This window comes from Trichosurus vulpecula, chromosome 8, assembly GCF_011100635.1.
Source record: "Trichosurus vulpecula isolate mTriVul1 chromosome 8, mTriVul1.pri, whole genome shotgun sequence".
In the NCBI taxonomy this organism is placed as follows: domain Eukaryota; kingdom Metazoa; phylum Chordata; class Mammalia; order Diprotodontia; family Phalangeridae; genus Trichosurus; species Trichosurus vulpecula.
Window position 1 is genome coordinate 209604566 of NC_050580.1, and position 14442 is coordinate 209619007.

General features: G+C 39.1%; 1 protein-coding gene across 1 annotated transcript in view; it reads right to left on the bottom strand.

Moving 5' to 3' along the window:
* The window catches only part of TOGARAM1 (TOG array regulator of axonemal microtubules 1), a 94866-nt gene that overhangs the window by 57198 nt on the left and 23226 nt on the right, over positions 1–14442 (bottom strand). The window contains exon 2 of the mRNA XM_036735310.1: positions 7656–7809. Within this exon, the coding sequence (XP_036591205.1) occupies positions 7656–7809 (154 nt within the window). The remainder of the gene's footprint in view (positions 1–7655; positions 7810–14442) is intronic.

Sequence of the window (14442 nt, forward strand, 5' to 3'; positions counted from 1 at the left end):
CTTAAGCTGAGAGTGGTTAAGAGCCTTGCCCAGTCACAGAGCTACTAGGTGTCTGAGGAAGGATTTAAACTCAGGTCTTCCTAACTTCAAGTAATATAGAGAGAACAGAAAAAGATAACTGCACACGGAACTGTGAATCTGCATTATGAAAACATTACAATGGAGTGGAAGGGGGGGGAGAGGTGAGAGGGAAGAAGTGAACCTTATTCTCATCAGATTTGGCTTAAGGAGGGAATAATATACACACTCAATTGTGTATGAACATCTATCTTATCCTACAGGAAAGTAGGGGGGAAGGGGATAAGAGAGGGGGCAATGATAGAAGGGAGGGCAAATGGGAGGAGGGGGTAATCAGAAGCAAATACTTGTGAGGAGGGACAGGGTGAAAGGAGAGAATAGAATAAATGGGGGGCAGGATAAGATAGAGGGAAGTATAGTTAGTCTTTCAAAATAAGACTGTTATGGAAGTGGTTTGTATGACTACATACGAATAACCCATATCTAATTGTAGTGGGTAAGGAGAAAGGAAGGGAAAGAACTCAAAGTTTTAAAAACGAATGTTAAAGGGAAGGCAATAAGAGAAGGGGGAGTGGTGATAGAAGGGAGGGCAGATTGGGGGAATGGGGTGATCAGAATACATGCTGCCATGGGGTTGGGGGGAGGGGAGAGATGGTGAGAAAATTTAGAACTCAAAATCTTGTGGAAATGAATGTTGAAAACTAAAAATTAATGAATTAATAAAAGGAAAATACAGCTTGCTTTTTTTAAAATATATAAGCTCAATATGTAATTTTCAAAGGTGTCCTACTTGCTTGTCTATGATTCTTTCAGAATTTTCTCCTGTCTATTTAAAAAATGTTTAAAGACTCTCTTTTTCTTTGGGAAGGGGATGGGTTTACTATTTTATGCCCAACCTCTATCTCTTCCTCCTCCTCCCATCAAAGTAAAATTTATTAAGCACCTACTATATTTCAGGTAATGTGCTAAGTTTTATGGATGCAAAGGGAAAACAGTATTCTTGCCTTCAAGAAGCTCACATTATAAAGGAGAAGCAAAATGCAAAAAGCTATTTACATTCAAGATACAGTTGGGGTTGGTTGGTTGTCCTTCATACTTGAAGAGGACCAAAATATTGGGGTAAAGGTACAAGGTGGCTGATCAGACCAATACAAGTTCAGAAGGGTCTACTACAGGTCTGGCACAAATAGTTCACATGAACATTTGGAGTGGAGATGTCTGTAAACTTGTGCATCTTATGTTTCTTTTAAACTACTGCAATTCTGCTTTGCTCAAAGAGCACAGCACTTTGTTTGACACAGGCATGCCATGCTAGGTAGTCCTGTGCCAGTAACTTCTACGTCATACAACTGATTCCAAACTTCTTCAGGGAGACCTTGGAAGTATGCTTGTATTACTTCTTTTGACCTCCATATGAGCGCCTGCCTTATGTTGAGTTCTCTGTAAAATAGTCTTTTAGGCAAACGTGTATTTGGCACTCAAATAATGTGGCCAGCCCACTGGAATTGTGCTCTCTGCAGTAGAGTTTAAACACTTGGCAGTTCAGCTCAAGAAAGGACCTCAGTGTTAGGTACCTTATCCTGCCAGGTGATCTTCAGAATCTTCCTAAGACAATTCAAGTAGAAGGGATTCGGTTTCCTGGCACGGCACTGGTGCACCATCCAGATTTCACAGGCATACGACAATGAGCTCAGTACAACAGCTCTGTAGACTTTCAGTTTGGGAGACAGTCTAATACTTCTTTTCTCCCACCTTCCTTCAGCGCCTCCAAAACTGTCTAGCTTTGACAATGAGTGCATCGAGTTCATCTTCTATGTGTATATCCATGGAAACTGTGAAGTTATCCATAGCATTCAATATTTTTCCATTTGCTGTAACTGACGGTTCTGCATAGGGATGGTGTGGTTCTGGTTGGTGGAAGACCTGTATTTTCTTGGTGTTAGTTGTTAGGCCAAAATTACCACAAGCAGCAAAGAACCAATCCATGCTTTGTTACATCTCAGCCTCAGAGGCTGCACTGAGTGTATGATCATCTACAAACAGAAAGTTGCATACTAACTTTCCCTCCGATTTAGTCTTTACTTGTAACCTTTTCAAAGTAAATAATTTACCATCAGTACAGTCGCTACCCTTGAAGGCATTTTCATCCTCACTGAAGGCATCTGACAACATTGCTGAAAACATCATGCTAAAAAGCATGGAGTAAGCACAGAACCTTCCTTCACTCCAATTGGTGACTGGAAAAGTGCAACAGCATTGTCCATTATCCAGAACACATGCAAGCCCGCTGTCTTCTCTGGGCAACCAAATTTTGCCATAATGCTCCTGGCATTTCTCCTGGAGCTGTTGGGCAATATATGCATGTAAATAACAACTGTTTGTATTTTCACCAGAAACCCTGATGGTCTTCCCCTCCCAGATATTTTTTTTTAAAAAGAGGCCATTCTTTGCCTCATTTTTCATTAACTCTTAACCACCAAATGGGTGCTGCCTCAGTCAAATTGAGTCCTATTAAAGACCTTAGCTTGAAAAGGAGAAGGTCCCCTACTGCATCCTGGGCCATCTCCAGTTGTCCTGATCCATATCTGGCCACTGGACCCAGATGGCTTCAGAGGAGAAAGTGGGGCTTGTGACTTTGCACAGTCCTCCCTCAATTAAATCTAATTCACTTGCATGTCACAGTATCACCTCCCAGATGTCATGATCCCCTTAGAGAACAGAGGACAAACAGCAGCAGTAGTGGGCAACAAACACCATACTGACCAATCCTGAGCCCTTTCTGAAGCCACAATGGCTCTCAGGCAGATGACCATCTCCTAGGTGAAGGATCAGCCTAGTAAGGAGGATTCTGGCAATAATCTTAATAGCAATGGTTAATAGAGAGAACGCCACCCCCCCATGATTGTCACAGGACAATCTATTTCCTTTAACTTTTTAGAGGTGGACATGGAGGCATCCTTGAACTCCTTGGGGATAACCTCCTCTTGCCATATAACAGAAAATTTTAGTTAGTTTTTGTATGAGCAGTGGAGCCCCTGCCTCGTAAAGGTGAGCTGGGATAGAATCAGCACCAGGTGCTTTGCCACAGGAGAGGAGCCGAATAGCGTTCAAAACCTCTTCTTTTCAGTTGGAAGTTTGTCTAGAGAGGGATTGACTTCAGTCTGAGGTATACAGTCAATGGCTTCAGCACTGATTGGTCTGTGGAGAACACTATGGAAGCGTTCAGCCCATTTCTTCAAAATCATGTCCTCATCACTAATCAATGTGGCTCCATCAGCGCTGAGTAGTTGAGGTGCACCATTAGTCTTTGGCCCCTAAACAGCCTTTGGGGCATCATAAAACTGCTTTGGATTGTTACTAACATTTAAAATTGAATTTCATCTGGCTTCTTACTGAGCCAAGAATACTGCATCTCTCAAAGCTTTGCTTACACTTTACTTTTGATGGAGTTGAACACTGTCTTTTTAAAAACCAATGAACTATCCTGTGGCATTCTTGTTTTTTGTTTAGCAGCTTCTGAATTTCCCCATCATTTTTGTCAGACCAATCTTTATGTTTGCGAATGTTCTGGCCCAGATGAGTTAATGTGGTGCTGTACACCAAATCTCTGAAAGCTGCCCATTCTTTTTCTGCTCCACTGTTGCCAACCACATGTTGGCTCATCTTGCCTTCCAAGTTAGCAAGGAACTGTTCATACTTACAGAAGTACTCTAATCTGCTGACATTAAGTCTTTTAGTAGTTGTCTTGACTTGAGGCCACTGCTTTTGTTGAATGTGAATATTTAGCTTGGAGAGGATAAGTCTACGATCAGTCCAGCACTCTGTACCACACACTGCCTTCATCACTCTCACATTTCTGTCTCTTCTCCTTACAATGGCATAGTCCAGGGCTGTCCAAAATATGGCCTGTGGGCTGCATGTGGCCCCTTTAATTTTTACGAGTGAAAAAATAAAATGATAATTTGCATGGAATGCATATTAGATTTTTAAATTCCATCACCAATAAATAATCTTGTTGATGTTAATTTTCTTTGGTGTTTTTAAGCAGTATTATGGACAGAACACATCACATGGAATTTTCAATCGATCTGTGAGATGCATTCTGTCTGTATGATGCAGAGTAGTCAAGTATGCACCTACCTTTATACTGTTGTGTTGTCACTTTGTTGTTTTGTATTTGCTTTCGCACTTTGCACCTTCACCTGTCATACTGATGATGCGCATTCCCCCACTTTCTATTAGTGTACTGTATTTTTTATTCTGGGTGTGGCCCTTGAATAATTATTTTATTTTAATGGGGCCCTAAGATAACCTGGACAGCCTTGACATAGTCTATTAAATGCTAACATTTGCTGCAGGTGCATCTATGAAGTTTTATTGCATTTAGGTAAACAAAAGAGTGTTGGTGATGGGAAAGGCATGAGATGCACAACTCTTCAGAAGTAAGTGACCACTGCTGTTGCTGTTTCCAACTCCATTCCTTCCAAGGACTCCCTGCCGTGTGTGATACTCTGGCATTAAAAGTCATCTAGAATTACAAGCTTGTCTTCTTTCAGCATATTGATGATGAGGGTCTTTAGGTCTTCATAAAATTTTTCTTTGACCTCATCAGAGTTTGTCATTGTGCATATGGAGCATATGCACTGATGATGGTGGCATGCTGCTTTCCTGCAAGTGGCAATCACATTGTCATGAGCCTGCCATTCACTCCTGTTGGGAGGCATACAAGCTTGTTGGCTAGATTAGTTCTGATTGCAAAACCTATGCTAGCTTCACAGCACTCCCCATCACTGTGGCCACTCTAGAAAAATGTGTAATCACCTCCGACTTTGGTAAGCTGGCCTTCATTTGCCAGCCTTGTTTCACTTAGGGCTGCTATTTGGATGCAATGCCTGCTGAATTCTCTTGCAACAGGAGCTGTTCATCTTTCAAGTTTACTGGATTTTACGCTTCCACAAGAGTATGAATATTCCATAGCAAGTAGAATTACCTTTGCAAATGTTTTTGTACATTTTTTTATTTTGGCTGCAGAGTGGAATATCCACCTGCCATGGTATGCAGGCCAGGGCTGGGTGAAGCAGACAGTTTTTAGGGTACCTCTTCTAGCCCCTTAAATACGCCAGGTGTTCCTTCAAAAAGGCTGCTCAGACACACAAGGGCTGCTGAATCACACTGCTGCTTCAGTCTAGTGAGATGACTCTATGGCCTGGGCCACCTACGTGCAGAGTTGTGACTACAGCTCCCAGCATATCCACACCTGCTGCTTTGTCACTTGCCTACCTCTAGGGGACTTTGAGGTAGGTAAAAATGGTAAAATGGTATGGGTGATGTATTTTGATTCGCTAACTCATTCTCTAACTCACCAATGGGTTTGAGACCCCTTGATTACCCTCAACCTGGTTTACTCTGTCTGCTAAAATGGTATACTGGGGTATGGCCACTGTGCATGCTACAAAATAAAGTATATACAATATAAATGAGGGGTAATCCCAGAAGCAAGGTACTAGCAATGGGGGGAATGGGAATAAAGACCAAAGAGAAAAGTAAAACACTTTCTACATTGGCTATAACTGAAAATATATGTATGTCTTCTTCTGCACCTTTAGTCTATTACCTATCTGCCAGAAGATAGAAAGCATGGTTCATCACTGGTTCCCTGGAAATGTGTTGAGTCATTGTATCAATCAGAGTTCTTAAGGCTTTCAAATTTGTTTTTTTTATGATACTGTTATTGCATAAATTGTTCTCCTGGTTTTTTATCCATTTCACTCTGCATCAGTCTGTACAAGTCTTCCCAGGTTTCCCTGAAACTGTCACTTTTAATCATCTTATATGGTACAACGATAATACATTATGGGCATAATTTGTCTAGTCATCTCCCAAATTATGGGCACATTCTTAGTCTCTAATTCAAAGAAAAAGAGCAACTACAAATATTTTTGTACATATAGGTCATTCTTTATCTTTTATCTTTTTCAGGGAATAGGCTCAATATCGGGATCACTGGGTCAAAGCCACAGTTTACTGACATTTTGGGTACCACAGTTCCAAACTGCTTTATGGAATGGCTGCACCAATTCACAGCTCTATTAACATCCATTAGTGTATCTGTTTTCCCACGGACTCTCCAAATAATTATCATTTTTGGCAATTTGATGCCAATCCCTTCATTTTATTTTTCCCCCTTTCATTTTAAGATTAAAAAAGACGCAGGTGAGGTTAAGTCGACTTCCCCAAAGTCACACATACATAGTAAGTAGCAAAGATATATTGTGACTTTTTATATTTACCCAGTTCAACTATACAATGTTGTTCACTCTCAGATCCCTTGATCCCCTGTCTTATTATTATTTATAACCTGCCAAACTCCAATCCTGAAGGAAACCATACAACTATGCAGATGCAGTTGGCTACAAATCTGTTACAGTATCAACTGGACCCTCACTACTGCACAGAAATCCTTTTATTTTGCTTAACTGATTCATCTTCATCATCATCATATTCCCCATAGTAACTGTTCTGAACCCTCTCTTGTCTCTCCTTTTAGCTGAGGACCATGCCTCATAATTTCTAGGGGAAAATAGAGAATCCATCAATTAACAACTTCCTTTGTTCTCCAGTTCTACATTTCAAACCCCCCTGACATTAATCCCCCTACTCTCCTCCTCCATCTCTTTACTAATGGTCTGGATCCCATTCCCTTCTGCCTCCTCTGACAAATTTGACACTACTGTCCCCTCAAGCTGCTATCTAATATCTCTCCCCACTCCCACTGCCAAACTCTGGAAAAATTTGTCCATACTCATTCCCTCCATTTCCTTTCCAGTTCTCTATATATTGCAATTTGGCTTCCAATCTTACCTCGTATTAAAATGCTTTCTTTAAAGGTTACCAAGTATCCTCTAATTGCTAAATCTGACTGACCTTTCCTGAAAGCACGAACTGTTTCATTTTATCTTGTTAAGCCCAGTGCTTACTACTTAATAAGTGCCTAAGACTTTTTGAACTGGATTATAAATATTCATTTCCCAGTGTAAAACAGTATTTGATTACATTCATATGCCATAGCTTGCTCAGTCATCCACAAGGGATGGGCATATTTGTTTCAAGATATCAGCTATTAGAACTATTGTTATGAATACAGTGGTATTTATACGGCTTTGCTTTCTACCTTTCACTTCCTTGGGATATATTCCCACAATGAGGATGACTGGGTCAAAGGATATCAACAGTTTTGTGACTTTCTTAAAATAATTTTATCTGCTAGAGAATGACTCGTACCGTAGTCTTATATTTTTGTTTCTACTTCCTGTGTTGACTTTGGACTTTTGTCAAAGGTTAACTGATGAAAAGATTTTTTCCTCCAGTTAATAGCATCTCTTTTTATTTTAGTTGCAATAATTTTAAGGAAAAAAAATATTTGGCAACTAAAATTACTTAGTCTTTTATGATGTTTTAATTCACTTACTTTCCTCCTATCTCAGTTATGAAAGGTAACTTATGTTTTCTTCAAATTTTTTTTATCACATTTTATATTTAGGTTATGTAAATAAATGCTTATTGAATTGAGCAACTTAAGAGTATAAAAAAGTCTTTCACTTATTTAAACATGCTCTCTATCTGCAACTGTTACTTACCAGCATATACGTGAGGTGGCTCTGGGTTAAAATCCAAGGTATTTTGAAATAAATTCCTTGACACTCTTTTTCTGCTAAAACATAAATCATCACTGACTGGCATTCCTTGAGAGGGCCTTAATTTTGGAGCTGGGATGAAATCATATGCAGAGAACTATAAAGAACAGAAGAATAAATTAAGTAAAGATAGCTTTAGCTTAACTATAACATAATATAACATGGTACATGACAGCTAGCATTATATAGCATTTCAAGTTTAATAAATACTAGACGTATTATCTCAATTGATCTGACAACGACCCTGGGAGTCAGATAAACCATTTGTCTAAAGTCACACAGCAATAAACACAGTAGGTAGGATTAAATTCAAACTTAATCATTTCCATCTGGCTACTTTCCTAGAATTCAGGAGCTCTACAAGATGAAATCAACTCTGAAACTCATACCTCCTCAGCAGCCCTTGCCCTTGGGGTCTCCTCCTCTAGTTGGAGAGGGTGGGGAGTGGATTATCTGGGAGTTCCTCCCATATTCTCAATTTGAAGAAGTTACCCAGAGAATTCATGTCCCATCTAATACTCTCCTGGATTTCATGAGCTCCAGAAACTCATCAACATACAAATGAAACTCACTTTCTAAGGTCATTTCACACTCCAGCCCCTATCAAGCTGCTGCCTACTAACCACTCCCCTGCCCTTTTCAGCTTCTTTTTATGTGTAGGATTCCTCCTTTAGAGAGTAAGCTCCTGAAGGGCAGGGGTGGTCTTATGCTTTTTTTGTATCCTCAGGACTTAACACTGTACCTGGTACATAGTTGTTCAGTCATTTCAGTCATGTCTGACTCTTCATGACTCCATTTGGGGTTTTCTTGGCAAAGATGCTGGAGTAGTTTGCCATGTCCTTCTCTAACTCACTTGCAGATGAGGAAACTGAGGCAAACAGGGTTGTGACTTACCTAGGGTCACACTGCTAGTAAGTGTCTGAGGCCAGATTTGAACTCAGGAAGATTCTATCCACTGCACCAGCTAGCTGGTACATGTTTAACAAATATTTATTGACTCTAACTCTGACTCCGGTCTGAGTCTAGGTCTAGTAATCTTTTCATTATAGCAAGATGCCTTACTTATAATGAAGCAAAACTTCCTTTAAAAATTTTAAGTTTTTTTTAAAATACACAACAATAAACTAAAGTGCATATATAATGTAGTATAATATGGAAATATTTTTCCTAACTGTGATCCAAAAGACAGGGTTTCTTATTGCCTTGACAGTCCTACCCAAACACAATGTTTCTGGCTCTAAGTCTCCCCATTTCTTTGCTCACATGATAGGTCTGGAGAAAGTAAAAAAAGAAAGTGATGAAATTACAATTTTCTTACCAAGCTAAGCACAACGGAACACAATTCAGAAAAACTGTGATAAAACTTTATTAAAAGCCATAATTACACATCAGTGGTCTCCAAAATTCTTAGATCATGTATTCCTATCAGAGAAAGCACCCCCAATATATGCTATTTACTAATAAACTATATACATATACTAATGTACTAATATATCATGTGTAGTATAAACCATAACACAAAATAAAAATTTTAAAGGATGAAATAAAATTTAAAATATTTTATTTATTAATGGTAAAAAACTTTTTGCTCTTGATATTATTGCTAATAATATTTTAATGAGAGTAATGTTGAATTAGTGATTATTCATTATTATAATTTCTGATTCTGGAGATGAAGAGAGAGTTATTTCTCTTTATTGAACAGAATAATCTAAATATTAGCCTGCAGTTTAGATACAGGTACATGCATTTCCTTGAAGTTGAGATTACCTTGTTCCTACTTTCTTAGAAGGGCAAGTATAGATAAAGAACAACCTATTTCTGTTCCTTTACCTAACTCCGAAATGGAGAAAAACGGTTTGCCCTCCTCTGCTGGCAAGGCCAACAGTTTGTCATGTTCCACTTGCAAGGCCAGTCATAGACAGAAACAAGTTGCCCTGCTCCATTTGCAAAGACAAAAACAAGTTGTATGGTTTTTTCCTCAGAGTATATAAGTCTGTGATATGCCAAGGTGATGGGAGAGTGGGGGAAGGGGAGGTGGTCAGGAATTCTTCCCTTTTCTCTTCTCTTGCAGCTACCTATTCCCTAGATAGAATTTCTTGTAACCTGTACCCAAAATTGCAAGCATCCACAAACGGACTGATGGGTAGAGAAAATTGGTGAAACAGAGAAGGTAGTGAAGAGGGGTAGGAAGGTAGCAGTGGAATTAATTGCTGAGACTAAGAAAACTAAGTTGGGTGAGGCCGTTAGGTTATTTGAGGTTGATAAATGTCTGTAAAGACTTAACCAGGTGCTTTGGGTGAGGTGTGAACAGCCAGAGGTAGTTGGGTTTGTTTTTTTCTTTAATTTTTTAAAGGCTAAAAATTTCAATCAATATGAAAAGTAGGTGCTTTCTCAATGGGAAGGGGAGGGAAAAGAAGGGGAGGGAGAGAATTTGGAACTCAAAATTTAAAAAAAGAATGCTAAAAATTGTTTTTACATGTAATTGGGGGAAATATTAAATAATAAAATTATGGAAAGGGCTAATTATTTAGTGATTTGTATTCAGTGTGTCATGTTTTTATTTCTGTCATAGCCAAATAACTGCTATGTTCCAAATATGGGTTGTTTTCCTTCCTAGAGGGGGCGAAAGGACTTGAGGAATGACATAGGAGAGCCACAGAAATGATCTGGTGAGAGGGTTATCCATTAAAGATTAGAGGAAGAAGCAATGTGTAATGGGAGCTCATGATTTCCTGTTCAAGGGTATATAACCTGAGTCCCTGTTCTTCAGTCCCTAAGGTTCTTCAGTTTCTTGCCCACAACTTTTAAATCTCTGACAGCACTTGTCATGTTCTTTCCGAATTTATTGATCTGATACCAACAATGGAGAATTCATCAAAAGTGGATTACAAGTACTATGTATTTCTGGTGATTTACACGAATAAAAATGATTTTAAAAGATTAAAAAGACAAAGCGTGGCCAAGATGGTGGAGTAAAGGCAGGGACTCGCCTGAGCTCTCCTCCAAACCCCTCCAAATACCTTTAAGTAATGACTCTAAACAAATTCTAGAGCGGCAGAACCCACAAAGAGACGGAGTGCTACAATATTCCAGCCCAAGATGACTCAGAAGGTTGGCAGGAAAGGTCTATCGCACCAGGGTGAGAGAGGAACGCAGCCCAGGGCCGTTAGTAAGCCCTGCAAACCAGGAGCAGGCCTCGGGGCAACTGAGTCAGCGGCAACAATGCCAGTCTCCAGATCTCTCAGCCCACAGAGGGCAGTGGTACCGGACAACGGGTCAGAAGGACCTTTGCCGGCAGGACTGTGGAGCTCAGTCACAATCCTGGTTCCCGCGCGAGGAGGAGCACTAGCGCAGCAGAGCTTGCGGCTGACGGGGAACCGGGACCCCGGTTACAGGTCCAGGGTTGAAAAGAGTGCTTGTGGTTGCTCACACACCAGCGCGCAGTACAGGAGAGTAGTAAACACACCCGTCCTTAGAAGCGAGATCGTACCTCTGAAAACAGCTGCACAAAAAAACCTGAAGCTTGAGACACTGCCCCCTCCGCTTGGGAAGCGGAGCTCCACTTTAGCACGTCATTGAAAGTCAAGAAACAGGATGGAAAATGAGCAAACAGAAAAAAATTCTGACCGCGGAAAGTTACTACGGTGACAAGGCAGATCAAACACACTCAGAAGAAGACAACAAAGTCAAAATTCCTGTGTCCAAAGCCTCAAAGAAAAATATGATTTGTTCTCAAGCCACGGAAAAGCTCAAGAAGGATGCTGAAAATCAAGTAAGAGAGGTAGAAGAAAAATTGGGAAGAGAAATCAGAGTGATGCAAGAAAATCATGAAAAAAGAAATCAACAGCTTGGTAAAGGAGGCACAAAAAATATTGAAGAAAAAACACCTTAAAAAACAGAACAGGCCAAATGGTAAAAGAGGCACAAAAGTCCAATAAAGAGAATAATGCTTTGAAAACCAGAATTGGTCAAATGGAAAAAGAGGTTCAAAAGCTCACTGAAGAAAAGAATTCCTTAAAAGTTACAGCTGGGCAAGTGGAAGCTAATGACTTTATGAGACATCAAGAGACAAACTAAATCAAAACAATGAAAAAATAGAAGAGTGTGTGAAACGCCTCATCGGAAAAACAACTGACGTGGGAAACAGATCCAAGAGAGATAATTTAAGAAGTATTGGACTACCTGAAAATTACAATCAAAAAAAGAGCCTAGATATCATCGTTGAAAAAATTATCAAGGAAAACTGATATTCTAGAACCAGAGGGGAAAACAGAAATTGAAAGAACCCACCAATCACTTCCTGAAAGAGATCTCAAAATGAAAACTCCCAGGAATATTACAGCCAAATCCTAGACCAGATCAAGGAGAAAATACTGCAAGCGGTCAAAAAGAAACAATTCCAATATCATGGAGCCACAGTCAGGATAACATAAGATTTAGTTAGCAGCTTCTACATTAAAGGATCGAAGGGCTTGGAATATGATATTCTAGAAGGCAAAAGAGCTGGGATTATGACCAAGATTCACCTACCCAGCAAAACGGAGTATAATCCTTCAGGGGAAAAAATAGACATTCAATGAAATACAGGACTTCCAAGCATTCCTGATGAAAAGACCAGAGCTGAATAGAAAATCTGACTTTCACATACGAGAAGCAAAAGAAGAATGAAAAGGTAAATAGGAAAGAGAAATCATAAGGGTTTTGATAAGGTTAAACTATTTATATTATTACATAGGGAAACAATATTTATAACTCCTAAAAACTTTTTCATTATTAGGGCAGTTAGGAGTATACATAGCAGAGGTGTGAGCTGAATGTGATGATACAATTATCTAAAAAAAATAAAATTAAGGGATGAGAAAGAAGAATGCACTGGGAGAAGGGGAAAGGGAGAAGTAGAATGGGATAAATTATCTGACATGAAAGAGATTTTACAGTGGAAGGGGAAATGGGGGAAGCAGAGAGGGGAGCAGATGAACCTTATTTTCATAAGAATTGACTCAAAAAGGGAATGATAAACATACTCTGTTGGGTGTAGAAATCTATCTTACCATAGGAAAATAGAAAGGGAAGGGAACAACTGAAGGGGGACAGAGGGAGGTAACAGAAGGAAGGGCAGTTTGGGGGAGGTAAAAGTCAGAAGCAAAACACTTTTGAGAACAGACAGGGTAGAAGGAGAAAGTCAGATAAACAGGGGGGAAAACAGGATGGAGGGAAATTACGTAGTTGGTAATCAATACTGTGAAAAAAATTTTTTATGGTGAGTTTCTGTGATAAAGACCTCATTTCTCACAAATATAGAAAACTGAGTCAAATTTATAGAAATGAGCCATTCCTCAATTGATAAACGGTCAAAGGATATGAACAGGCAGTTTTCAGACAAAGGAATCAAAGCTATCTATAATTATATGAAAAAAATGCTCTAAATCATTATTGATAAGAGAAATGCAAATTAAGACAACTCTGAGCTACTACCTCGCACCTATCAGATTGGCTAATATAACAAAAAAGGAAAATGACAAATGTTGGAGGGAATGTGAGAAAATTAAAACATTAATGTACCACTGGGGAAGTTGCATACCAATTCAACCAATTTCGAGAGCAATTTAGACCTATGTCCAAAGAACTTTAAAACCTTTTGACCAAGCAATACCACTACTAGGTCTGTATCCCAAAGAGGTAAAAAAATATAAAGGAAAAGACTTATGTGTATAAAAATATTTATAACAGCTCTTTTAGTGGTGGCAAAGAATTGGAAATTGAGAGGATGTCCATCAATTGAGGAATGGCTGAACAAGTCCTTGTATGTGATTGTGATGAAACACTATTGTGCTATAAGAAACGTCGGGCATGCTCTCAGAAAAACATGGAAAGACTTAAATGAACTGATGCAAAGTGAGATGAGCAGAACCTGGAGAATACTGTACACAGTAACAGCAACACTATATGATAATCAACTATGAATCACTTAGCTATTCTCAGCAGTACAATGATCCAAGACAATTCTGTAAGACTTATGATGAAAGGTGCTATCCACCTCCAGAGAAAGAACTGGTAGAGCCTCAATGCATCTCAAAGACACTTTTTCTTTACTTTCTTTATTTTTCTTGTTTTTTTTTTTGTCTTTGTCTTCTTTCACGGCATGACTTACATGCAAATGTCTTTTGCATGGCTCCACATGTATAACCTATGTCAAATTGCTTGCCTTCTCAATAGGGGGAAGATGAGGGAGAGAATTTGGAACTCAAAATTTGAAATTAAAAAAAAAAAGGAATGTTAAAATTGCTTTTACATGAAAGTGGGAAAAAATAAAAGATTAAAAGATTTTTTTAGGACACAGGTTGTTTTTTCTCACTACTGCTCACTGAAGTCAAGAGAAAAAATGATTTGGGAAGTGAAGTTAAGAAGGCTGCATCTGACAGCGCAATTTGTACTTCTGGACCATGGCTAAAGGAATGACAGATTTCTGGCCAGAGATGGAGTACACCAAACAAAAGTTGGTAAGCATAAATTTGCCTGGTGTCTTAGAAATCAGTCAATCAACAAGAACTTGTTAGAGCCAAACTATGCTTGCAGCTATGAATACAAAGAACGGAAAGAATCTCCACTCTCAAAGATCTTACATTTTAACAGAGATAAGTACAATGTAAGCTAAGGACAACAAAAAGGATTTTTAAGCATGTTGGAGAAAGAGAGGACAAAAGCATTGACAAGCCCACTCCCATGG